We start from the raw sequence: 27,626 nt of genomic DNA on the forward strand, positions 1-27,626 counted from the left end.
ATGGGTTTCACTGCATGGCTACCTAATGCTATTTTTACATTATACTTTATATATAGTGTCCGTTTTTCGGTGCTTCTTTCAAGGTTCCCTTGTGGCATGTCAGCGGGAAATCACAATTAGGGGTGCTATGTAAAAGTCTCTCTTTTTCTTTAGCATTTAACTCTTAAGGAAAGAGGAAGTTAAAAAGTAATGTAAAATTATAAATTATAAACCTTTGTTTCTTTGCTGTACATTACGTAAAAGTAGATAGTATAATTGCCATGAAAGATCTAACTGAATGAACTTAGATCTGAATGTGAGGATTAAGGAGTATAATGGTAATACTAAAAACTTGCCTTGCGTACAGTTGCTTTCTGGTTCTGTAAAAATGCTTTACTTGACACACAGGCTTTTGAATTAATCAGATGTGCAAGCATGTGGGCAAGGGGCACCCCTTATGGTTTCTACATATGTGAATCAAAGATGAGATTTGTTTGAGTTACCCTTTAGCCTCCATTGTTAAAATCAGAATTAACTTCTTTGTTTAGTGAAGCATTAATAGCAATCTTTGAGAGTGCCAAGAAAGGCTGGTTGCTGGCAGAGAGTTCTCAGTGTATTATGCTGTTTACCTAAGGCTTATATTCGAGAAGCTCTCTGAACAGCTGGGCTGATTATTGAAAATGCCTCATAGTAACTTCCAGCCTAGGCTGATCAATATCGGTGCAAAGCTTTACATGGGAGGGAGCTATTTAAACATTGAGAGCCCCGGGGATAAAAGAGAATGAAAAAATAATGCTGGACAAATATGCTGAAATGTTCAAAAGAAGAGAGAAGTATCTTGTCTTGCTATAGGGGGAAAATTCCTAAACAAACAAGCCAGAAAATTTTCAAGCTTATCTTATAATAACATCCTAAAAATTTATTTTACCTTATAGCAACACCCTAAATATTTAGTTTATCTTATGGTACTCTCCCTAAATATTGAGTGGGAGGAGGAAAGACTAATCAAGAACACCAAAGACCAACTTTATTTTCATTATTTTGAGATTTAACTTGTTACATAAAATTCCATAAAATACTTTTCAGTGATACAACAGGGAAATATTTAACTTTATTTTTAAGTAGATTGAGCTTCCCATATTTTAAACCTTTCTCTTTCTTAGGATCATTGGAAAATCCTAGCACCAATTTACTTCACCACCCAATGTAAGCAGAAAATTCCCATTTCTCTTTAATATTTTCTATTTCAGAGATCGAGGATAGAGATATTAACATTTCCTTTTGTCTTAGTTCTTAGCAAAACAAGTTTGTTTGTTTCCAATTCTGTTTTTAAACAGTTTAATACAATAATTAAAAAACATACTAGATATAGGAGACCTTATCTCCTAAAAACATTTGGTGAAATTATGACACTGAGGCAAAACTATCAGCATTTAAAAGCTGTTTCTTTCTACAAAATGGAATAACAGAGAACTGCCCCCCAAAGAAGGGGAGGAACCACTCAATCAAAGTGGAAACCTGTGTTGAGAAATCCTACATCATGTTACATCCAGGATTTCTGACTCTTACTCTGCACACAAGCAACAGACAGGAAGTTCAGAAACACAAAGGCAATCAATATGAAAACTGTGAAAGTCTCTTAATTAATCAACTCACACAAACTCTCCGAGTAAGAGGATTTTACAAGCATTTTAATTAAGGTTTTCCCTTTTTATTACCAAATTTCATTGACAATTAAAAATGCGTAATCAAAGTTGATGTGATTATAAAATGCAAAATATTATTTAAATACTGAGATTTGGACTTATAGGAGGCTTTGATTTTCTGATGTTTATTCTTTTGATGAATCACAGAGACAATTGCTAATTGGATAGTTATTCTATAACAGTGATGTTTTAAAATTTTCAAAATGGATAGGTCTTTGAACATGTTTGTATTTCCCTCCTCATATGAACATCATCATTTTGGCATTCTCATACGTAGAAACTACACGACTGACTCGTTAATGAAGTTTAACAATAATACATATGCAAAGAACTACGTACCTTATTCAGTGAATGTTTAAGAACCGACATTCTGTGATGTTTTTTGACGTTAGAGCCCTAGAACAGCCTGAAAACACTGAGGGCTTGGCAGCAATTCTGTTTACCTCTGAATTGATGTTGGAATATGAGAAATTTAGTGACACTGAGAAAGTATATACAGAATACGGGAATTTTTGTAGGTCAGCTTGGTCTAATACTTTGTTTTTGTGGTTAAAAGAAATATTAATTTGAAATCCTCGTTGACTCTCAGCTGTTAGGCTACAGCATAACAAATGTGCAGAAACTGCACATATTTCCAGTGTGGTTTATGCACATATTCCCAGTATTGTTTATGCTGGTTTTCTGCTTTGAAGACTAAAACATAGACCAGGAAACAAAGTATCAATTCATGATTCTGTCCCTCACTTCTGACATGGAAAAGTAATTTAACTCCTTTGTGCAAATTTTCTTCGCCGGGAAATTAGGAATAATCATGGCCTTCCACCTTCAGCTGGGGACTTTGAAGAGTGACAATCCAAGGCCATTTGGAGTTAGAATAAAAAGATGAATTATTTTCCTTTACCCAAAGAATTAAGTTCAAAGAATATGAGAATATGTTTTAAATAGTTTTTATTTTTAAATTCTCATTAAAATTTTTATCCTATTAAAATCTATTTATTTTGTGTTTATAATGCAAAAGTACTACAGAGACGCTAAAGATGTCATATTATGATGTCTTTAAATAGTCATATCTACCAATGCTATTAGACTGTTATCTACCTATGAAGCATAAAATTCTGTTTTAGGAGTGAAACATGGGAGTTAAAAAAAATAAGCAGAAACTTCTCCGTGTATCAGGAATCATAGCAGTCAGTCTTTGAATCTGACTAAAACCTTATTTTGCCCATAGCTTGCCCCATGCCCCACCCCTACCACCTCTGATGGCAAACCACTGAGCTCGATCCTTTGGGGATCAAGCCTTGCAGAGCCTGGAGGTGGGTAAGGAGGATCTCAGCACTCCAGGAAAACACACGCACACACATACACACTAGCTTCTATAGATAAATATTTAGGTGGATCCGGTTGTTCCACTTCGTAAATGATTTGTTCACCTTTATTAGTATACTGTGTGAAGGACTCCAGTGCTGAGCCCCTAGAAAAATAAAGCTAAACGTTTTAATATTGGCCTACCATTTGGCAACAACTGAATTAGGCAGTCATTGTTTTATTTAAAGAGAATTGGCATTCTTGTGTGTATAAGAGAGTAGGAACCCTGAGGGTAGTCTGAATGCAAAATACAGGACTCAGTCCAAGAACAGATCTTGGTGTCATTTATTGTCTGGGCTCCAGAAGGATGCTGATGAATGCTGTGGTTTAGCATCCAAAAACTCAGTGTGAAGGCACAAGTCGCAGTTTCTAGCTGATAAGGGACAATCAGGCATATTCTCATTGGCTGTTTTTATATAACTTCAAAAGAATAGTAAATATTGTTTTGTTGTCTTCTGACTATTACAGAAAAAGCAATAGCTTTTTTTCAAGGTAATCATTCTGAAAGGAGGGAGAAAAACCGCAAAAGTCTCAGATTTTCTCCTGTTGGAAAAAGCAATATCTGAGCAAGCTTGTAGAGCTGTCAGTTGGGCACTTCAGGCTCTCGCTCTGATCATGCTGTTCGAAAGCCTTTGCAACTCTCCTTGCAGTCCTCCTGCAGGCTCCTGTGATCCAATATGTCCCACATTACCTCCCTGCTACCCCATCCCTCAAACACGCCAAGTTTGCTATTGATAAGAGAAAAACCAGAAGAGCTGCTTTCCTTTATTTGCCCAATTCAGAAAGACTGAGGACTCCCACCAGGGCTCATGAGCTCAGAAACTGGGGGATTTGGAAGAACTCCTAGAGGTCATAGCAAGCGATCAGGTAATGATGTGCATGACAGTGTGGGCTCAAGAGGGGAGATGACCTCAGCAAGGAGTAGAGGTGGCAGCCCTGATGGTGTGTACACAGTCCCAGGCAGAAATTCCAGAGAGCAGTTGGCGAGCCTTACCCACCTCCCAGCCTCAATACCAAAGCCCCTCTTGCAGAAGGTCTCCCTTAAATGATCTTCTCTATCCATTACCTTCAGTGTCCCTGTCCCCTCCAGAGATTCCGTCCCCATTCCCCAATTATCCCTTTTCAGTGGAAGCCCTAGATTACCCAAACTTCCGGTTGTATTTTATGAGCTGCCCAGAATGCTTACTTTTACAAACCATATTTGACACGTCCCTGTGTCAATCCATTGTATAAACCATGTAGAATTTTTGGTCTACTAGCCAACTCCTGTGCTTGTACTGCTTTGAATATGAATGGACAACAAAAAGATGGGAACTGTGATAGCCTTAGTGAATGACCAGAGCCAGGGTGCTATTGAGCAGAAATTGGTAGCACAGTGTTAAGACAGAAAGATTCTCAATAACTAAATCACTCTTTGAGCACCAAATCAACATTTATTGCATTTAAAATGTGATAAATGCAGTATTCATAAACTTATATGTTCCTTGTGACTTTTGTGTCAGCAGGGTTTCTGTAGGCCTCTATTTATATCAAATAAACTTCAAATATTCCAGATTGTAGACCGCATCTGGCCTCATTTTTGAAGTGTCCCTCTAGGAACATTTTGTGAAATAGTAGATTGTTCCAATTTTTTTCCTAATGAGAAAGATCCATGTCTTCTGTGATTATTAATAATAATGGCTTCAAATAAATTATTGACTGATTGCAATGGAATGCACTTTTCTGGCAGCTGAGGAGCTCTTTAGAAAAGAATTCTGATTCCCACTGCAAAATGTCTAAGTTGTGTTCCTCTGACCTATCTACTTCATCAGTTCCATCAGTTATCAGCCATCCCAAGCAGAGTTACTAAAGAGTCAACAAGGGAAACATGGGACAGATGTGAAGGATTTGTAGTTCAAGATTATAGTGACATTTAATAAAAATTTTAAAGGGGTTGATGATTCCTAAATTTTTAATATACAAATTTTGAAACTTTTAAATAAATTTTGTATTCAGCAGAATTCAATATATTGTCTCATACACACTCATAAACATACTATTTACATATCTATGTGTATATGTATGTCTATATCTATATGTATATAGATAGATATACAGAGATAAAAATAGATATGCCAAATGACTACCATTGATGAGGCATTGTATGGGAGGGGGAGTGAATAACGTGTAAGATTTATTCCCTGCCAGCAGGGAGTTGCTTTCAGTCTGGTAGGGAGATGGGCATGAGCATGGTGAGTCACTTTAGTAGACATACATTGTGTGCACAGTATGATGCACTCTACTAGGCTCTGGGCCTAGAGAGCAGAGCAAAATGCCAAGCCTTGGGATATGTGCCATAATATTGGTACAGATAATGAATTGATCCAAGTCCAGAGGAGGGAGAAACATTGCCAGCAAAGCTGATCATGAAAGGCTTCTAGGCAGTGGTGACATTGGAGCTGTATTTAAATGCATCTCCCCCATGCATAATTCTCTGAGCATGTTTTCCATTTCAATTATACTACATTTTGAGACATGTAAGTCAGTGATCATTTATCATTTTTTAAATATCTTGTGATTTTGTAAGTAAATCATTAAAACTCCAGCTTTACTCAAAATAATCCAAGACCATTTACCGTGATTTAAAGTATTCATAAAGCAAGGTGATTATTACTCTTGAGACCATTGTACAAAGCCCTGAAGTGTGTTAGACATAGGCCAGAAACCTCTCTCCTTTGTTATATCTTATGAGTCTGTTAGGTTAAAAAAGTCCATCCTTTTTTGCTATTCCTGTTCTATCTTAGACGCTTGAAGAATAGAATTTTATGTGCCACAATCTAAAGGGAGGATCATTGAGGAATTCTCTTTCTGTATTGCATATGCTACCAAAGACATAGAAAATCAAGAGCATAACAGACAAAAATGCTTTGCTCATTAGTATACACACTTCCATTTTCCTAAAGTTGCATAACTAACTGAATTAGGAAAGTGCTATAAACATTGCATCGCTGTTGACATTGAACATCGCATAGCTAGAAAGAAAGGGATGTATGTATTTTTTCCATTTGCTATTTCAATAGTCTAAATCGCAGTGGCAAATGAAAATACAATTGAATCTCAAGTGAATGGCCAGAAACACCGTATATTTTATGAAGTATGGCAGCATAATGAATAGGAGGTAGAAAAAAAATGTCCTAGCTTTCAAGTCCTGATGGTTGTGATGTGATTGAATCATAGTGCATTCTGTTTGATGTCTGGGCATTGCTATTCAGATACACTGCAAAGTATGTGCATGCCCCTCGCTGCCGAGTGCACCTGGCAACCCGGCACGGCTGTAGTTTGTTTTTCCTGCACCTGCAAGAAACATATATATTCAGAGTAGAATTTAAGTAAGGGTATTTTAATTCTCCTAATTGTGATAGATTCCTCACACAGGGAAAACTATCAGTCAGCTACAAGAGAAACTGCTTAGGATTTGAAGGAATTTGACAATTTTGTTGTAGTTCCTAGCCTGGCAGGTGGTAATAATGCCTATGCCAGCACTGTCAAAATATGAAAATTAAAGTGACGATGGGTTTTAATGAAATCCATTTGACAAATATAATTAAGGTGTTTTAATATGAAGTCCTGTAATAAAGACTACCGGTGGACTCCCTGAGGTCCTGACTAATTGTGTAGATTGCTTTTAAGCTTTGAATAGTTTTATTGGATAATGAACTGTTAAGAAGTGTTAGATCTTTCTTAAGCAGAATTTGGTTTGAAAAAGAAGAGGAGAGACAGGCCTGAGGTGTGGCATTTTAAACATAATTAGAAGAGAGATTTAAGTTAGCATCTTTGATCTTGCTGTCAGTTTTTGATTAGAGCTGTAAATGCTTTAATCAAGTGTAGTGTAGTCATTACATTTCTAACTGTTTTTTAAACTGCGAAATTACTGAGACATTGACATCAATTTTAACACATTCTGAAAATTTGCAGCAGAATTGGGTTTCTCTATCGAGTGTTTGTTTGCATTAGAATATCTGATTATACTGGCTTTCCAACCTTAAACACAATGGCAAAATCATACTGTGGTGAGGACCAGTTCGGTTTCCCCAGAGTTAGACATAGCAGCAAAACAGTGCAATTACTTGATATTTATTTTGCTTTCTAGGAATGTGTTTGCAAGTGGAAAGCACTCATCGTATGAAACTATTCCATGAAAATCTGTAGATGAGGAAGTAATCTCAAACTGTTCAATCACAAGGATTTTATAATATTAAATGTTCTTAACTTTCACTTTCAAAGAACCATTGTTTGCCTAATAACTCACTGTGATCACCTGATGCCATATTTGGTTTTTTATTCCCATGCCTGGTGCATAGTACGCACTCAGTAAATATTTGTTGAATGAATGAGTAATCAGTTTACAATAGCTGAGTATGTAACCTACTTGAATTATTCTACCCCAATTAAATAAAATCTAAATAAGTGAATTGTAAGGAAAAGTACATTTCCTCTCCACTCTACCACCAGTCTTGACCCAGTTCTCATTATAGAATATAAATGGGTATATATTTGGTATTTCTGACTAGTTTCAGATAGCATCACTAAAATGATGAGTGAGACCAGTGCTGTGTGGGATTCTCCTTGGTGGAAATCTGCCTCCCTAGCATTTCACTCACAGTTGCAGAAGTGATGGGGCTATTTTAAGGAGCCGTGCCCCAGGGCCATTCATTGATTCTAATAAGAAGAAGTCCACAAAGATTACATGCTCTTGAACTTTCTGCTTGTGTATTATGTGTTACATAGGATGTGAAATGAAGAGTTAAGAAATCTGGATTCTAATCCAAGCTCTGCCTGATATGCCATTTAGAAAAGCTACTTTTCTCCAGATGATCTAATCCAACTTTCTAATCTCACTCTCTGCTGACTCCAGAGTCTATTGAACAGTGTCTAGTTCTCTAAATAAATCTCTTTACCACCTTTACTCTTTTAGCCTTTCTCACTTTTTATATATTCCCCTTTTTAATTTTCTTTACACTCCTAGTTTTTCTTTTGACCTTCCCCACCATTCATTTATCCATCAATACATCCATACTTACATCTAGGAAGTGTGTATTAAACATCTGTTATATGCCAGGCATTATGTGGAAAAGAAACACCAATTGGCAATGTATTGCTTCTTGGTTACCTGATGCCAGAGATGGGGAGCAGGTAGACAGGAAAGAATACTATCTTTTTATCATCCACTTTGATTTATGTGCAGCTGAATGATAAGTAAGTCAATAGTAAGTAGGAGTAGCTGGACCAGATGCCTTTCAACATTTTTCCCAGCAGACATTGCTAGAAGTGTAGACTATCTAACTACGCATTCCCATTATTTTAAATATTTATTGTTTACAGTTAGTTTCAGGTCAGTATTATGTCCATTCTGAAGCTACCGTGAAAAAAATTAGGAATCATTGTTTCCATAGGTCCTTACCTTTGTCTTCTAAGATTTGAAAAGAAATGTGAGTTTCACAGTAGAGTTAGTTACAGTTACGTTGTCAGTAGATACTCAATTTTTAAATTATGTCAAAAGATGTCCACATCATTGTGAGGCAGATGATTATGACTGTCAGGGCAAGAAAGCTGGGGTGGACATCATCAAATGTGGATTCGTGGAGACCTGCAAAGATGATGAACAAATTAGTGGAGAGTACCATGTTTTAACATAAATTGATCCCACGCACTTGGCACCATCCCGTTTAGCACTTGCACAATGTTTTATGCTTTGTTGTAGTGCTGGTGATCTTCATCTCATTCTACCCCACCTAAATGTGAGCTGCTACATGTTGGGAACATGCTTTATTCTTCTTTATATCTTCACAGTGCCTGCCACATAATTGGTTCTCAATAACATTTATTGAGTTGAATTCTAATCGTACCTCTGATGTAAAATTTGTCGCCTTTCTGGGAGATTTCTTTTTCATCAGGATTACCAAGAAAAAAATGGGTGGAGAATCCATGGATGGATGAAAGTGACTGCAAAACTTTTCCTTTACTTCTGTGAGCATATTGTAAACTACTTAAGTCTCCAGCCCACCCCCAAATGAAATAAAGATGCTCCACTGGGACCATGGCAATTTTCACTTTTGGAATGTTTGTCCAGTGGTTTGAGATCATGATGAAAGACCTGTAGAGTGGGGAGGGATTGTTTAGGTGTGATTCCTTCTGAATCCATAGACATAATCAGAGTCAGTCAGCTTATAAAATCATCAACACACTATTTCCCACAGCACTAGGTGTTCTTTTGAAGTCTCTCATACCAAGCTCTGAACTCATTTCTCAAGATGTATCCACATTTTCTAAATGGGAGATTTTGGCAAATATAAGACAGCCTCAGCATGCAAAATGTTTGTGAATGTAACTTTCCATTTACCACTTAAGGACATCAATAAGGTAAAATATGATATGCATACCATATAATGTTAACTGGCATTTCATTCAAGTTGTCAAAACTAAAAGTGAGTTTTCCTCATAAGTTATGTATGGATTTGTTTATTATCAGTGCAGAATGTTTAGGATCTCACATGTCTTTAGAAATTATCGTTTCTTTAGAAATTTTTTGTAAAATATTCCTGTATTACCCACTGTCTCTGCATTGCTTTTAAAGGGAACAATGAGATAAACTATGTAGAAATTACTCATCAGTTACACATCTGGACTGATTTAGTAGCTTCTTATGAAAAAAGTAAAAAGATCTTCCTCCTCCATTGGAGTCAGGGTTTAAGAATAAAAATATGAGAAATGAAAATCAGCTCAAACCTATTCATTCTCATTCCATCTTGCTCCCTCTCTTGTTCTCACTAAGGAAAGAAAGTCAATGGTTTGTGCCAATTTCTACCTCCATGAAACTAGAGAATTTTTTAAACTTGTCAGAAGATCCTATTTATTATATTCAATGGCAATCCTAGGACATGGCAAGCTTCTTTGTTCCTGATGGCTTCATTGTCAAGTTTCTGCGAATGGTTCTGGTACCAAGTTCAGAGCACCAGACTCTAAAATGAGTATCATCCACTCATTAAATCACCTTTAGGGTAAACCAACATTGAAGTTCATGAAAACATTGCAAACAGTTCAAAAAGAGATGCATTTTCGTATGGTACTGAAAAATCAAGAATAATTTTGAATTCATTCTGCCTTATTCTGTCTCACTTTTTAAAAGATTTGTTGTTGTTATTCTTTTGGTAGGAGCCTTAAACATTCTCTCTACTCAGCAGTCTTCTTTTTTTATTTCAGTGTTTTGAGCCTCCAATTTTGTAATACAGTTTCTTAAATATGACATTTTGCTTTCAAACAAGAGTTTAGTAGGAGATAAAAATCCCTAATTAACAATTCCTCAGCCTGGGTGAAATGTATAGTGGGTCTGAGTTTGTCAGTGAGTATAAAAATACCTATTAAATCATTTTTTTAATCATCTATCAAGACTTTGAGATTTCTGGTTTCACTTACTGTGTATAACAAATATTTTATTTGTGTTTGGATGTTTGGATATGTGTTATTTTTTAATGTTTCAGTCACTTTTCCTGCACCTGAAGAGGAGAATGGGATTTGCCAGTGATAAATGGGGAAGTTGACTAGCTAACTAATAAAGATTTGTCTTAATCAAGTATGATTTGTCAGAACAGGAGCGCACTGGGGTCAGGGCGCGCGCAATGAATTATACAGCATTCACAGGAGGAAAGGACCCGGCAAGAGACCTCATAAATATGCTGCCATTACCCACTGCTAATTCGTATTCAAAGAGTGCTCTGCACAGCCAGTTTCTAGGTTGCTGAGCTGTTCACCAGCTTCCTGAGCTTTCTGTTTGTGTGAAAAAAGAAGTTTCATTATGTTGTGGCATCATCTGGGTTCTCCCGGTGTATTAGTCCCCAAAACTGAATTGGTACCAATAATTTGAAGTATAGCTTATTACATTACATCACGTACAGTACTTATTTACTACCTACTATGGGCTCTGCAACATGCTGGACATGGTGGGGAGGATACAGATGTACAAGACACATTCTCTGCTAGATGAGGCTCCAGATGCTTTCTTATAATCCTCTTCAGTATTGTCTCTGTACATTCAACTATGACTACAAGAAAAGAAGCCATCTGCCTTCACATTAAATATGTCCTCCCAGTGACGAGATGCAGAATTTAAAATAGCCCTTTTTATTGTCTGAACTTTGACTTACATTAAATACATAGAAGATATTTTCTTGTGTTTTCACTAAGCTTGACTTTCTAACGTATGATTCACATTCTCATTTGTTTGTATGACTAACTGCTTCAATAGGTCTTTTGCCCAGTCTTTATTTTGTAAATCACTTCTTTGATTTAAAGAGGTTATTGTTTCTTCCCTTCATATTGACCATAATTTTAAGTACTGCTCTGCGGTTCAAGCAACATTCAAAACCAGCTGATCTGCCATGTTCAGCTAGAATTGGGATGATGTCCTCCTTAGCTCTAGAAAGTCGACAGAGAGGAGCAGCGCTGTCTTCAGAGTTAGTTTCTTTTATGCTTAAGTAGCCCATTAGATGGTTTTCAGATGAGATTATAATTATGACAAAATAGTTTATAGTATCTCGATGTCTAAATTGGGTAGAAAAGATATTGGCATTGTCTTTCTTAATGGAATAACCACTCTAGTAGTTGATGATCCCAGTCCCTTTTTGATGAGACTTATATCCCTATTAGAATAATAATAGTTGTGATAATAATAATTTTAAAAATTGTTTAGGAGTACGCTTTCAGTATATTGAGGAAAAAAATGAATGGACGTTAGACTCCTGCTTCTAAGGATGGTTCCTCCAAGAAAGAAAAGGTTGAAATAGAAAGTTAGGGAAGTCCACTTTATCCATTCCTGCTGTATCAAAGGACATTTTATAGCAATAGGGCTATTATTTGATATATTTCCTGAAACCTCCTGAGAACACTGGCCTCTGCCAGGAATGGAAAAGGGGCACAGTCCTCTGATTTCTGACCATTTAGAAATTGCCATGTCTCCTAACAGGATGTTGACAGTGGAGTATAGTAGAATGTTGAGAATTCTATAGTAATGAAAATTTCTTTGTTTCAGGTGGAAAACAACCCACCAACTCTGTGAATTAAAGACCATAGGAAGGGGCTTGGGTTTGTGGTTGAGCCAGTGCTTACTTAGAACAACATCTGAACTTCAGTGTAGCCAAGTCCTCAGTGAAATTAAATCCTGCTATCCTCATGAGTAACACCATGAAGATAGTCACAAGGCGATACAGACAGATGGTGGTGAAAACAGACCAGAGAGATAATTTGGTCCCCAGAAATGAGTGATCTTTACATTGGCAGTCACTACTGTCTCCATGAGTGTGCAGTCCCCGCATGTCTCACAAAAAAACAAAAGGCACAGAATCCTGGAGAGGAATTGAGAACTCTGAAATTGAGGGTAGAATAAAGAGTTGGAAAAACAGGTCAGCTGGGACTGGGCAGTAGACCATATAATATGTGAGGCTCTTGGGCCTTAGAAAACTCATCTTGCTTTTCTTTCTTTCAAGTAGAAATAGTCGTTTTTAAATTTTATCTTATACTCTCATGCTTGTATTGGATTTATGACATTCAAAAAGTCATAAAATATCTACCTACCTTTTTTATTATGTGTTTGTCCAAAGTGTTGCTTCAAATTACCAGGCCAGAATGCCTGTGATGTTGGCCATTTATGGGCTAGTCGAAGCATGGTGTGTGTCACTGGCCATAACCATCAGCTCAGGGATCAATCACACATGGGTTTTGAATACTGGCCAACATTAGGCAAATTACTTAACCCCTCTGAGCCTCAGATTCCTTGTCTTTAAAGGGGTTAATAATAATCTACTTCATATGGTGGTTGTGAAGATTAAATGCAGTATCTGTCAAGTGCTTAGCACAGTGGCTGGCATACAATGAAGCAGTCAATAAATAGGAGCCAAAAATAAAAAACCTTCCCTGCAGGGAAACATTCACTGCAGTATTTTACACACAGCCTGTACGCAATAAACTTTTGTTGGATATATATTGAATGAATGAAGGCATTTTTTCATTGCCAAGGGTGTAAGCGTACATGCCTTTTTCCCTCAAAAAAGTCTCATCTCAACTTGTTAATACTCTCACACGGAAGTTTGATGAAAGGCTCAATTTTAGTGGTTCCCTGATAGAGCCTATTGAGATATAATTAAAAATTCTTCTTAGAATTTTGCTAATAAGTTCAATATACAGCTTTGCCAATGAAGCCTAATAAATTGTCTATTGTATTTAGAAACAATAGTGGCTGTGTTTTATTCTGTATTTTAGAAACTCCCAATGTCATAGTGCTTGCTAAGAAAGGCAGACAATAGTAAACTATTTTTTTTAGGAGTTTTACTAAAAGAAGTCTCTAAGTGCATATTTGATTGTGTACTACCTTTCTAAGGTCAAACTGATATTTCAGTTTACAAAATTGAATAATTCTTTCCTGTCCTTCACCTGACATTGACCAGCAGTTGCCATCTGATGAGCTAGATTATCAAAATCCATATGTATTTAGCCTTTTCTTTAATGTCAGAAGGATAGCATAAATATTAGGAAATCTTTAGCTCCTTCATATCTGTTCTTTTTTTAGGAAGACAATAATTTAGGCTCAGTTTGAATCTTTTATAGGCCATACCTCTCAAGTTTAGAAATTACAAAGGTCACATCACCTTAAAATTCTGCCGTAATATACCATCAGATCACCTACCCTTTTTTATTATGCTTCTCTCCACTTGTTCACCAATTCCCTTCTCTTGAGTTTTATTAATTTCTACCTTTCAAAATGTCAGTGTCTAAAACACAGGGCCCTTCTGCTTTAGAGTTATTCAAGAATAAATTATCTCCATCTTTTTGTCTGCTTCATGATATAGTATAAATTCTCCCCTTTACATTTTAGAGTCCTCTGTAGATTGCTCTGGTTTACTTCTGTGAGTTTGCGTGTGTTTCAGTTAAACTTTATTTACAAAACCAGGCTACAGACTGAATTGGATTAAGGACCCTAGTTTGCAAACTCATGCTCTAGAAGAGGGGTTCTCTCAGCAGCATCTGGGAACTTATTAGAAATGCAACTTCTTGGGCCCTGCCCCAGACCTCCTGGGTGTGGGGCCCAGGAATCTGTATTTTAACAATCTAGCTTACTTTTGATTATTGATTGATCTGTGCCCCATCTACTTCCACAAAAAGAAGTGTCTTACAATAAGAGCTCGAGTAGGTATATCAAGAGCAGAAAAAATTAACCCAGGACAGAAGACAGAAGCCAAGAAGGAACAGGAAGATTTGGGCAGGGGCGGAGAAGAAATCCTAGAGAAATGCTTTAACAGTTACGGATTAAACTCACCCAAAGCTTCCTAGGATTCAGGCCAAAGAAGAAAATATGTTGGATTACATAGCTTGCATTGTTCTATAGTACAAAATGAATTATTTCCTGTACTGTCAAAAAAATTTTTTTAATCAGGAAGGGGAGGAAGTGTGGTGGTGGTCTTTAAAAAGACAAACTAAGAAATGTGATGAATCTTATTCTTGAAATCAGCTTGACTAAAGCAGTAGAAATATTCCTTGTTTTGTAATTTCTTTTATTTTTTTATTTTTAAAGATTTTTTTTTTATTTTTTTCCTTTTTCTCCCCAAAGTCCCCCAGTACATAGCTGTATATTCTTCGTTGTGGGTCCTTCTAGTTGTGGCATGTGGGACGCTGCCTCAGCGTGGTTTGATGAGCAGTGCCACGTCCGTGCCCAGGATTCGAACCAATGAAACACTGGGCCGCCTGCAGCGGAGCACGCGAACTTAACCACTCGGCCACGGGGCCAGCCCCTTGTTTTGTAATTTCTTAAGTAAATCTTATGAGTACCAAAGGTGCAGAGTTAAAGGGGTAAAGTTCTATATGGGGGCCGGATATGTAGTACTAGAGAATTTTGAGAAATGAAGGCCAGCAGTCCTTGACAAAGAATTTAACATGACTTCTAGAAATTTTTAAGAATATACATGTCTGGACCCCACTTCCAGGGATTCTAATTTAGTCAGCCTAGCATGAGGTCTGCACAACTCTGTTTATTAAAAGTTCCATAAGTGTATCTGGTCCAAAAACAAAGAAGGACACCACCGGGTGAGAACTTTGCCATTGACTGTCCACTTCAAATTTCAGTCATCTCATTCAGGCTTTTGAAGGAAATAAATGGCAGAAAACTCAAGAATGAGAGCACTAGGTGAAAAGTGGGTGTTCTCTGTTGTCAGTTGAAAAAAGACCTCCGTGCTGTAGACCCACGATAGCAAATAGGTCTTATCCCCCGTGCTAACTCTCATCAATTGGAGTTGATTGCCTGGAGCATTGCGAGGAGAGAGTTAGTTGCAAGGTATGTTCAGGGGCAATGTGACTGATTAATGATATCTGCCAGATGTTTGGGATTAAATAAAGAGTGGCAGTATGTATGGCATGCATACATACGAATGTTCACTTTGCTCTGGGGACTAGATATGTGGATAGCAGAAGTGACATTTTCTTGGAAAGTTAAAGAAACTGGCTTCTTTTATCCCTCTGAATTTTTATTTCCAAATTTTAATCATTTCTTTAATTTCTGTCACCTTTAATGTCAGTCTTCCTACTTTCTCAATTTTCCCCTCTAAATTTCCAACATGATTTTCCTGCCTGATATTTCTTGAATGTTGATCATCCTTTAAGTCAAACTTTTGTATTTCTTTTGTGTTTGTGTAAGGAAGATTGGCCCTGAGCTAACATCTCTGCCGATCTTCCTCTATTCTGTATATGGGATGCCACCACAACATGGCTTGATGAGCTGTGTGTAGGTCCATGCTCAGGATCTGAACCCACGAACCCTGGGCCACTGAAGCAGAGCGTGCAAACCTAAGTGCTACACCACCCTGCCGGCCCCATAACTTTGTGTTTCTTGATGCTCAAATTTAGCAGTGTCAGTGTTCAAGGCCTGTTCCCTGCCTGTAGCCCATTGCCCTGTGTTTCTTCAAACTCAATAAATTTCTGTTTTCTATTTATTCAGTATATCCATGCTCCCTCCTCCTATTTTAACCTAGGTGTCTGCTTTCAGTGTGCTCAGAAGGGTCAAGACATGAAAAAATGCTGTATAAAAATAACATTTTAATTTATCAAATCAATGAAAATATTGGTCTAGGCTTTGAGTTAGGGTGTATATTAGATTTTTTTACATATATAAGTTGTATAGGAAGAAAGTAATTCCTTCCAGATTAAGTCTAAATATTTTGTGCGAATCAAAAACAGCTCTGTGGCTTCCTGCCTCACACCATAAACAAAAATTAAATCAAAATAGATCAAAGATGTATGTGTAAGAACTAAAACTATAAAACTCTTAGAAGAAAATGTAAGGATAAATCTTCATGGCCTGGATTTGGCAGTGGATTCTTGGATATGACCCTAAAAGCATGAGAAATAAAAGAAAAAATAGACAAATTGGACTTCATTAAAGTTAAAAACTTTTGTATGTCAAAAGACACTATCAAGAGAGTGAAAAGAAAACCTATAGAATGAGAGAATATAGTTACATATCATGTATCTAATAAGGGTCTAGGTATCCAGAACATATAAAGAACTCATAATTCAACAGCAAAAGAAACAAGCGAATTTAAAAATGGACAAAGGACTTGAATAGACATTTCTCCAAAGAAGATATACAAATGGCCAACAAGCACATGAAAAGATGCTCAGCATCATTAGTCATTAGGGAAATGCAAATCAAAACCACAATAAGATATAACTTCACGTGTACTAGGATGGCTGTAATTTTAAAAAGGGAAAATAATGTGTGGCCAAGGAAAAATTGGAACCCTCATGCTTTGTTGATGGGAATGTAAAATGTAAAATGTAAAATATAGCCACTGTGAAAAACTGTGTTTTTCAGTTAAACACAGAATTACCACATAATTCAGCAATTCCACTCCTACGCATATACCCAAAAGAGTTGAAAATAATCATTCAAACAAATACTTGTACACTAATGTTCGTAGAAGCACTATTCACAATAGCCAAAAGATAGAAACAGCCAGAATATCCATGAGTGGATGAATGGATAAAGAAAATGTGGTATATCCATACAATGGAATATTACTCAGCCATAAAAAGGAATGATACCCACTACAACATAAATAACCTTGAAAGCATTAAGGTAAGTGAAAGAAGCCAGTTCATGTTTTCAACTCAATGTGATTTCACTAATTTTTAGTATTTAAACCTGAAGATCACAAGCTGTATGTGTCTATTCCTTGTGTATTTATATGTTGACTTGTGTCTATTGCCACATACCAAATCAAAAGGAGAGAAGTGATTTCATCCTTCAGGCCACCTTTCCCTTCTAGCTTCAATTCAAACAGAATAGAATTAAGACCAGAAAAAAAAATCAGGAAAAGGAATGTCAAGGCCAAAACTTCTATTATCATCTGGTATTTGCGTATGATAGTTGAGTTTCTATGATTTTATCTGTCCCTGTTTCCATCCAAAAACCTTGAATAAAGTGCTGAACATGTGTCTCAAGCCAAGTAAATATGTTTTATTCCGTGTGTGTGTGTGTGTGTGTGTGTGAGAGAGAGAGAGAGAGTAAGGGGAGAGGTTGGAATGTCATCTCCTGATTACCTGCTTTTCACAGAAACAATAATCAATTCAAATATATTCAATTTTCCATTTCACCTGATTCATTTGTTAAGAATAACTTATTCACTTGCCATTGTGATTAGAGAGTGGAGAAAAGGGGTCAGTGAGTGGGACGTTTTACAATTCTATGTGAGAATTGACCCCTAATTTCTTAAAAGAACAAAACTATACTGAAGTCAGAAGGTTTGGAATGAGAACATAATACTCCTAGGACTTTTTTGCTGTTTGTGTAATTTGTGAAGAACAGAAAGTGATTCCAGTCCCGACCATGAAATCACAGCATACTTCTCTGTAGATGCTGTAATTCTTCTATGGGAACGATGTTAGGGAATGTGGAGACTGTCTCCTTTCTCACTCTTGCCCAAGTTACTGCAAAAGCCTTTCTTGGCACTGACATTGTAAATGTTTACTAAAGTATTAGAACGCCTTGTCAGCCACATTGTAATGCATTTTGGACAGGACACTTTTAAATTTATTATTATTTTTTTTTTACTGTCAGGATCTCTGAGTTGGGAGTTGGGAGGCTTAGGTCACGGTTGCAGCTCTGTCGGTAATTAGCAGGGTGACCCGGATGATCTCCACCGCTGACTCCCTGCACCCTCATTGGCTCATCTGTGCAGTTGCTCTTAAGGCTCATATTTCTTCTAAAAGTCTGTACTTCTAGTCTTGTAAATTTTCGGAAGACCGTATTTTCAAGGTCGGAGTTTCCCAGAAACAAAAATCTCCTGACCACCTGCGTATGTCAGGCACTGCCTCTTAAAATGCTGCATATACTAAGAGCACTAAGAAATGGCCTCATCTTTAAAGTAGTTTACAATCTAATGGGGAAGGAAGAATATATAAGCAAGGAGTCACAGACTCAGATCCTACAACAGCAAAGCAGCAACATAAAGGAGTGGAACAGGCCAGGTGGGGAGGTGGCACGCTCCGTAGTACCTGATTCTTCTAAAAGGGGCAACTATAACTCAGTTCCAGTCTGAGTTTACCATGTGGGAATGGGGACCCAGTTGCCACATATTCCAAATTTCAAAAGAAGCCAGAAGTCCAGCTTTTTATATGAAATTTCCTGTTTAAAAATTTTTTTTGTTGCCAATCAGTTCAGAAATACTTAAAATAGTGTTTCATAAAAACAAAACATGTTTGCTAGCCACGTTAGTTCTGCAGTCCACCCAAGAGTGACTTCTGACTAAGCAGATAGTCAGAATGTTATACATTCAGTGACAGAAATGTGTTCTAGTTCACAAAGAGTAGAGATAGTGGTTAACTCTGCCTATAATGATTTCTAAAAAGGCTTTCTAATGACTTTCTGGTCACTTTTCAATAGTTCACAGCACTTTTTGTTTTTTCAGAATGAGTAATTCATTCAACCTGGAGATCTGGGTGATGCTGAATGGGTCTCCTTCGTCTGTTAAGTGAATACACGTCCAGTAAATTCCGCAAGTGAGCCTTTGGAATGTGTTTTGACAGTTTTGCCCATTCAGGTTTTCTGCTGCTTCGTCTCCTGGCTTTCACATTCTTTAGTGAATTGTGAAAAAAGGGATGTCCTTCCTGCTGCTCTGGTCTTGTTTCATAGAATAGAACAGATTCATTCTCAGTTTTGAATGGAGCTGTAATTAACATGGTTCCTTTTGTTTAACAACCTCAATTTACATAGTACCTGCTCATTCCCGAGCATCATTATTGGTAGCACAGCTTCATTGACTGATGTCTGAGGGCTCTGGGAATAGTGTTTGTTAATTATCTGCAGCAAACCAGGTGACTAAGGGAAGGTTCTGCTACCATGACTCTGATGAAAGTAGCGCTGATGATTTTTTTAATTGCTTAATGATAGATTTGATCATCCTAAAGCAAAACGGAATATATACTCAGCTGCTCAGGAGGTAGTGTTAAATCATAATTGCTTTAAAAAAGAAAGAAACCTGGCCCTGCATACTCTTGCTGCATTTCTACTTAGAATGCGTGTTTACCTTCAGTTTATATGAATGTATAATTTTCTGTTAATAACGTCATCATCAAGGTACCTGCAAATATTTTGTACTGCATAGTAAATGCAAAAGTCCTTGGAGGCCAAGCAGGCTACTGTGTGAAGCGGTCCAGTGTTGGAGACTCGGGCAAACTAGAGAGTGTATGACCTGCTTAAAAGCATTTAAATTTGAGTTGTTTGTTGTTTTTAACATTGTCTGGGAGGCAGAGTATGGGAATACGTTTGTGGGCCTGGTTTGGCCCTTGTGTTCTAGTTTGCTTAAATGCTCGATAGAAAAAGAGGCATTGAGATTTTATACAGTCACTGAGTCCTGATATTGTAGAGCCAGAAGGGGCACTAACATTATCTAGTCTAAGACTGTCATTTTGCTTTTAAGGAAACTGAGGCCCAGTTTAGCTAAATTAAACCCCAAACGAATACTTCTTTATTTCTTTTAAGTGGATCTTAAAGACAAAGGGAATTTGGAGATCCTTCTAGAGATGGTATTTCTATATTTGTCGGTACAGTAACCATTAGCCACATGTGGTTACTAAGCACTTGAAATGTGACTAGGGCTATGCAGAAACTGAATTTTAAATTTCATTTAATTTTAGTTAATATAAATAGCCCCATTTAGCTAGTGGGTACCATATTGGACAGAGAAGCTCAAGGATTACAATTTTTATCCATAACATCACAGTCTACCTTGAATAAATATTATGCTACTTCACATGTAATTTAAAAAGGAGTTAATAGTATACTTCTGTTTACCTCCTCTCCAGCCTTTGTGCTGTGCTTTTCATATATTTAATTCTACACATGTTGTTATTATTTTTACTTTATTTGGATCTAAATTCAGTAGATCCAAATTTCCATCTACTATTATTTCCCTTCGGTCTGAAGAATTTCCTTTAACATTTCTTATAGCTCAGTCCTTCTGGATAATTCTCTCAGTTTTCAATTACCTAAAATTATCTTTATTTCATTTTTATTTTTAAAGAATATTTTCACTGGATATGGAATACTAGATTGAAGTCCCCCTACCGCACCCCCAGCACTTTGGGATGTTGTTCCATTGTCTTTTTGCATTGTTTCTGACAAAAACTCAAGCCCTTATTCTTATCATTGCTTTCATGCATGTTATTTGTCTTTTTTCCCTCTGGCAGCTTTTAAGATTTTTAATTATCTTTAGTTTTCAAAGATTTGACTATCATGTGACTAGATGTGGGGGTTTTTTGTATTTATCTTGCTCAAAGCTTGTTGAACTTTTTTGATTTGTGGGTTGACTTTTTTTAAAATAAAATTTAAAACATTTTGGCTGTTATTTCTTCAGATATTTCTTCCATCCTATTCTTTGTCTCACTGGGAATATCTTTTCCTGGGAACCTGATTGTATGTATATAAGACCACTTGTTATTATCTCACAGATTATTGATGCTGTGTTTTTTTTTCAAACTTCTTTCCTCCATCAGTTTGGATAATTTCTATTACCCAGCTTCAAGTTTAATGATCCTTTCTTGTATAGTGAAGTATATTCTATTCAATCCATCCTATGAATTGAATTCATATGCATATTTCTCTATCCTAGAATTTCATTTGGTTCCTTTTTAGAGTTTCCATTTCTTTCTTAAAAAACCCATCTCTTCACCCATTATGTTTACCTTTTTAAATAAATTCTTTAACAGTTAACATAGTTGTTTTAAAATCTTTATCTGCTCCCTCTAATGACTAAGTCATCTTTTGGTCTACTTAGATCAACTATATTTTCACTTCAAGATTCTCTTTTTCCCCCTGCTTTTTTGCCTGTCTTGTAATTTGTACACTATTCTAGACATAGTGTAAAAAATAACAGCAAAATCCGAAATATAAACATTTTGAATTTATTTTCCTCTGAAAGCATTTTATTCTATCTAGTGTTTGATTAATGGCCTGATCAGATTCTTCCCAAAATTAAGTTGAGCTAGTGCTGAGCTGAATCCTTAATTAGACTGGATTCCTCTGAGATTAGTGCACCCACAACCTGTGTCTGTGCTGCTTTTTTAAAAATCTTATCAGTATTGGTTGGTCCACAGTTTCCGCTATTTTTGGTTCCTGTTTGAACTCTGATGCTGTCTCAGAATGAAAACACCATAAGAATGTGTGGTAATATGTGATTTCTCTTTACTAACCAGCCTCTCCTCCACTGCCTCTTCCTTGGCAAATGTGGAGATTAGAGAATTATCAGACCAGGCAGTTTGTTTTTGTGTTTGGAGCTCCTCTAGATTCCATTCTGTCCTGTAAGACTACATTGTCGTATGATGTTTGACTGATTTCTCCACATCCCCAAAAAGTCTCTCAGTGGGAGACCTGTATTCGGCCCGGGCACTTGCCCTAGGTATGAATGTTGCCACGGCTCTTTGCTCACATATGAGGGCCTTGTTTCTCTCTAGAATCCATCAGAGCTGCTTCTTTGCGTCCACTGAACTTCCCCCAGAAAAGAATGGTAATTATTTTGTCTGGGTTTTTCTTGTTTCTATGAGAGTGGGCATTTGCATCTTTCTACATCCTAACTGGAGGCAGAAGTTCCTCACATGTCTTAACTGTCAAATAACGAAGGTGGTGAAGGAACAGTCTTTTCCATTCCCCCACCTTTCCAGGTGTTAGGAATTCAAAAGACTCTCCATGCCTGAGTAACACCCCTACTGAGGACAACCTCCCCACTCAGGGCATGATACCAAAGTCAGTGTCCAAGAAGGTGTGCTAAATGCCAAAGAATGGCTGACCCCACCAGTCTATGAGCAGCTCCCGCTGGGAAAGCTGTATGTGACTTTCTTTGATCTCCTGAAGCATCACGTTTTTACCTTCATTGATTTGGTGGCCAGGGGTTCCCAAGCCATGTCCAAAATTCAGTACTCCAAATTGTTAGGAAATATTACTTTGTGTTTTTCATCTTTCTGGTTAGTGTTCTGTAATATACATATGAAAACACATGCTTCCAAAATGGCTCTTTTACAGTATTTCTATGCACTCCTACACTTCACAGAAGTCCCCATATGCAAACAATAGCTGGATAATTGTGAATGCCTTTTACCTGTTACTAAAATTGCTAATGAAGTTTTTGAGTGCCAGCAAATGACCTTACCTTTTCTTAGTTCTTTAGAGAAGACTTAACTGACTGTCTTCATTTTTTAAAATAATTTTTTGGAAATCACATCCTTAATAAAGTTTGGGAAAATAAAGTAAATTTAAGTGTGCTGAGGAATGATCATTATTTTCTGGTGAGTGCACTACTTATGGCATAATGGCTAAAATCGTTTTTTAATATTTTGAATTTATCAAGTGGAACATTTTCTGGAGAATTATATTTGAGGCTCTTTCCCTTTCAGCCATGTTTATATTATGATATGATATGAGCTTCTCTCTTCTTATAGAGAATATTTTAATCTGCTCATCTCCAAAATACAAATCCAACAAATTTTTTTTAAAAAGTTAATTCATGTCAGTCTTATGATGGTTCAGGTGGCATTAATATTTTATGAATGGAGAGCAATGATGCTTTCATTGGTACAAGCTTCTCAAACTAGGTCTTTCTTATCTTTTGTGATGCCAGGCCAGTCCTTCAGGAAGTGTCTTGCTAGATTTGTAGTTCCCTGCTTCCTTCATTATTTTATGGGGCAGGAAAGTGTTGAATGCCTATTGTATATACCCGCCACCCAAATATATTGAAAAGAAGAGGAAATGTTAGCCAAAATCTATTTTGTAGATTGTGACCCAATAAAAGGGGCCACGGATCAAGGATATGATTCATTCTGGGTAATTTCGGAAACAAAAGCTCACTTTATAAGTTTGAATGCCATACTCCCAGGATGATTCCCAGGACCCCTGTGGAAAGGATAGAAGTGCAGGAAGGAACTTTCTTTCCAGGAATTCGTTTATCATGCTGATACTGACATGTAGAATTCCAGCATACAGCATCAGTTTTGATGTTCTTTTGTGCTTCCCATTATTTCTTACTCTGAGGAGGATCCTCACAGTCAACAAGTGCAGTAGTTATAAAATTTATGATTTGTCAAGTTATTTCAAGAGACGCAGTATGGCTATTCCCATTCTAAAGGCACTGTGAAAGTCTAAAGAACTGAAAACTCTAGACTCAGTTTTGCATTGGTTTAGGCCTATGAGCTTGCGTTCTTTCTTTATTGGTGTTTTTGGTGAGTGCTTACAACTTAAATTAAATTATTCAAGAAAAGTAAACCAGACAATGTTACTAATTTTTTGATGAAATGATCCCTAAATGTCTAATAATATTATGACCAAGGATAGTCTATTTAAAGAATAATCCCCTCTAATTTCTTGTCTTGTTTTGGTTTGGTTTGATTGGGGTAGGGGAACATATAATGAAAAAACCATATATAACTTTCTTTGCATGAATTTTTTTCATTCCATAAGAGTGAGCATTTTCTAATATGCTTGGCCTGGAATTTTCTTTATTGTGGCATTAAAATTGAAAGTAGCAAGTAAGAAATAAAAAAATAATTTTGTTTCCAACAATTGCATGGTGTGTGTGTTAATACCAGGACGTGGGCCCTCTTGCCAGTATCTCTTCTCCTGCCAGATGGGGTTAGAACTTTGTATGCTGAGATATTTCCCAGGAGGCAAAGAGGATGTGGGAGAGACTTATGACTCCTGAAAAGGCCTGAGCTCTTTACCTCTGGTTCCACTGATTCCTTTAGTAGCAGACTATAGATCCATTCAGAGTAGACTTTTTCCCCTGGCAAACCTGATAGACTTGTGGATGTATTGCCTGCATTCCAATGTTGACTTCTCCAGTGCCACACTTGATGTACTTTGGGAGCAGGACTAGATCACAAACCTTTCATATTTTCATATTCATATTCATATTTCATTTTTCACTTTATTTCATTTTTTTATTGCTTTATTCCTGCCACAAATACTAGGAACGTTATGCTGGTGACAGACACCATGGTAATAACCTATTTCCTATTCGTTTGAGATAACATATTATAATACATCAATCTTGATAGGAGGAAAATATATAACTAGTGTTTTGTTGATAATTACAGTATTGGTGGTGTTCATAGCTTTAGAGATTTTAAGTTAAAAATGAATTAGAACTGCTATGTTATATTAAAGGAATTCAATATGACAGTAATACCTAATAGAATGACAAAATTGAATATTGTAGTTGTTATGCAAAAAAAGAAAAAGTTCAATTCTAGTTGTTTCCTGCTTCTCCATTATTGGTATCATCTTCCACTTTTATGATGCCTTCACTGGGAACCACGTATCTTATTCAGTTTTACCTTAAGGATAAATTGTATGGAGTTAATAATAAAAAGCTAACATAAATCTGAGACGAGAGATTATACTGGGAAGGTACTACCCTGGAAAGAATTTTCAGAGTTTGTATAGGTGTCAAAAATATATTTATGTTATTGTATTTAAGCATTTTTTATTATTTAGATTTCTCTATCATGAAAGGAATGTATGGTCCTTTTTCTGATATGCCATGAAATACAAACTCTAATGTCACATTTGCCTTTTAACTGCTACATCTTCACTAATAGCACGGAAGATCATGAGTGAAAGGGCTTGATCTAGTTTACTAGTCGTGTCACCAGCATCTACACCTGACACAGAGTGAGGGCTCAGGATAATTTGTTCAATGCATTGATTCTCACATACTGTGCAATTACATGCATTTGTACAGTACCCTGTAACTTTCAAAACATTTTTACTTAGGTTATCTTATTTGACAATAACAACAATTTTTGAGAAGGATAGGACAGATATTTCATCTTATAAATAACATTGCAATTCAAGTTGTTTATGACAGACCTAGGGTAGGAAGGGGTCAATGTCATAATCATCCATTGGTTTTTTATATCAATCTTCATCATTCAATAAATGCTTACTATTGTTATAGGCCAGTCACTGTGCTAAATATTTTAACTGAATCATCTTATTTAACCCTTACAACAACCCCGTGATATAGAAATATTCTTATCCCCATTTAGAGATGAAGAAACGGAGGCACAACAAAGGTAGGTAACTTATGTGAGGCCACACAGCTATTAAGTGTCAGCACTGGGATTTAGGCTCAAGCCGTGTGAGCACACAGCCTAAGCTCTCAATGTGGCCTAACCACTGCGCTACAGTTTTTAGGATATCCTTCTAAAAAGTTGGTCAGTGTGTATACATGAGCCAAATAACTACCATGGTGACTTCTTATGACTTTATTAAATTATTTGCTATTATTGTAATGGATGCTTGTTGAATGTTTCTATAAGTTTATAAGGCAGAAATGATTGTTGTTATAGGTTATGGGTAAAGAGAGTGTAAGAGAAAAAAAGAAAGAAAGAAATATAGAATAAGGTAGTCAGACAGGTTGCCAAGATTATAAGAGAGAGAGATTGGAATTCTTCTATTATAGAATAAAGCACCTCCCAGGTGATGGAGAATGAGTTGGGAAAAAATTTATTCAGAGCAGCTCAATGTTTGTCAGGTCAGGAGATACCTACAGTCTTGTAGAAGGATGTGCAGACAGAGGAAAACTGAACAGTGCCAACCAATTGGGATGATCACGGCAGGGGGAAACCTCATTGGAACTCAGCAGTGTGGCTTATTAATGAATGTTCTAACCTGCCTGTACCAGTATAAACGTTTGGAAGTTCTGTCTCCAGCTGGAGCTCTCCTCAACTACTTTTTAAGAAGTGCACCTCACCCTGACTCAAATACCCCAGCCGCTGAGAACACACTAAACAAGCCATTGCTCCAGGAGGGCACAAGCCTAGAGATAGTTCCATTACCAGTAAGGTGCAGTAGTTGAGAGTATGAGGACTGTTTTTGTGGGGCAAATACATTAAATCAAAATCATTCTAATTGGAGTTTGACTTACATATGCAAAACAGTGTGATAATGAAGTCGGGAAGGTAGAGCAGGTTCATTAACCTTATTTTTAACCTGTAAACACCAAAGGCTATGTTCCAAGATGATAAAATAGTGGAAAGACCTCCAGACCTAGGCTCTCCTCTATCTTAGCAGATAGTGTGCTGGGCTGGCCTTGGGCAAGTCATATCACCTCTAAATTGTCATTGCCATAGTCATGTTCTATAGGTTGAATTATAAATCACATTTAATTATACCTCAGATAAATAGGCAAGTTTATCAAATAGTTTTTTAATGTTTTTCAAAGGAACAAATTGAAATAGGTGTCTGATATACAACATCTATTTCTTTAACATTGATTTTGCGCCTGTTGTCATTTGGTACTTCTGAAGGTTGTTCTCACTTGCGCCCAAAGTCATCTTTTCTTGCTCACATTTTCTTTTCCATAGAGCAAATTGGCCAGGAGATGTTGGAAAACCTCAGTCACGACAGAGAAAAGATACAGAGAGCACGTGAAAGAGTGAGTAGAAGTGGTACAGTCTTTTTACAAATTCAGTAAATGATGAGACGTAAAGTAAACGGTCTTTGGCACATGCGTAGACATTGACAGCTATGTAGATGTAAGTACATCTAAAAATGGCTAGGGTGAAGGAGGGATGGAGAGTCTGGGGAGAGGGAAAAAAAGAGCAGGATGGAGAAAGAATAAGCTGACTCTTTATGTCCCCCCCCAACCAGAATGCTCCCAGGTAGAAATTTTATTTAGCTCTATAGCTGAGAAGAAGGTCATTGGGGGAGATTTTGAAGCATGTCAAGTCTTTCAGAGTGAAAGCTGTAAGATACCTCATCCTCCCTCAATTCTTTTGTTTCCATTTATATTTCTAGGACTGTGCACGTTCATAAATGGAGATTAATTACCAGATATTTATTAAACTTTGTCCGCCTGTGAGACATTTGCTTTTATATCCAGTTCAAATATCCAGTTTAAAGCTCCTGGGATTTTCTGTTATGTGTAATTTTCTAAATTTAAGAATTTTCAGAGATTGTAATAGGTGTCAAAAATGTATTTTCGTGTATTTAAGCATTTTTTATGG

General features: G+C 36.8%; 1 protein-coding gene across 4 annotated transcripts in view; it reads left to right on the forward strand.

Annotated features, from left to right (window-relative positions):
* The window catches only part of VTI1A (vesicle transport through interaction with t-SNAREs 1A), a 353,584-nt gene that overhangs the window by 177,145 nt on the left and 148,813 nt on the right, over window positions 1-27,626 (forward strand). For all 4 annotated transcript variants that reach the window (XM_046652172.1, XM_046652173.1, XM_046652174.1 and 1 more), the window contains one exon: window positions 26,985-27,055. In XM_046652172.1, coding sequence (XP_046508128.1) covers window positions 26,985-27,055 — 71 coding nt within the window. The remainder of the gene's footprint in view (window positions 1-26,984; window positions 27,056-27,626) is intronic.

The sequence above is a fragment of the Equus quagga genome, chromosome 2 (genome assembly GCF_021613505.1).
Source record: "Equus quagga isolate Etosha38 chromosome 2, UCLA_HA_Equagga_1.0, whole genome shotgun sequence".
NCBI classification, from domain to species: domain Eukaryota; kingdom Metazoa; phylum Chordata; class Mammalia; order Perissodactyla; family Equidae; genus Equus; species Equus quagga.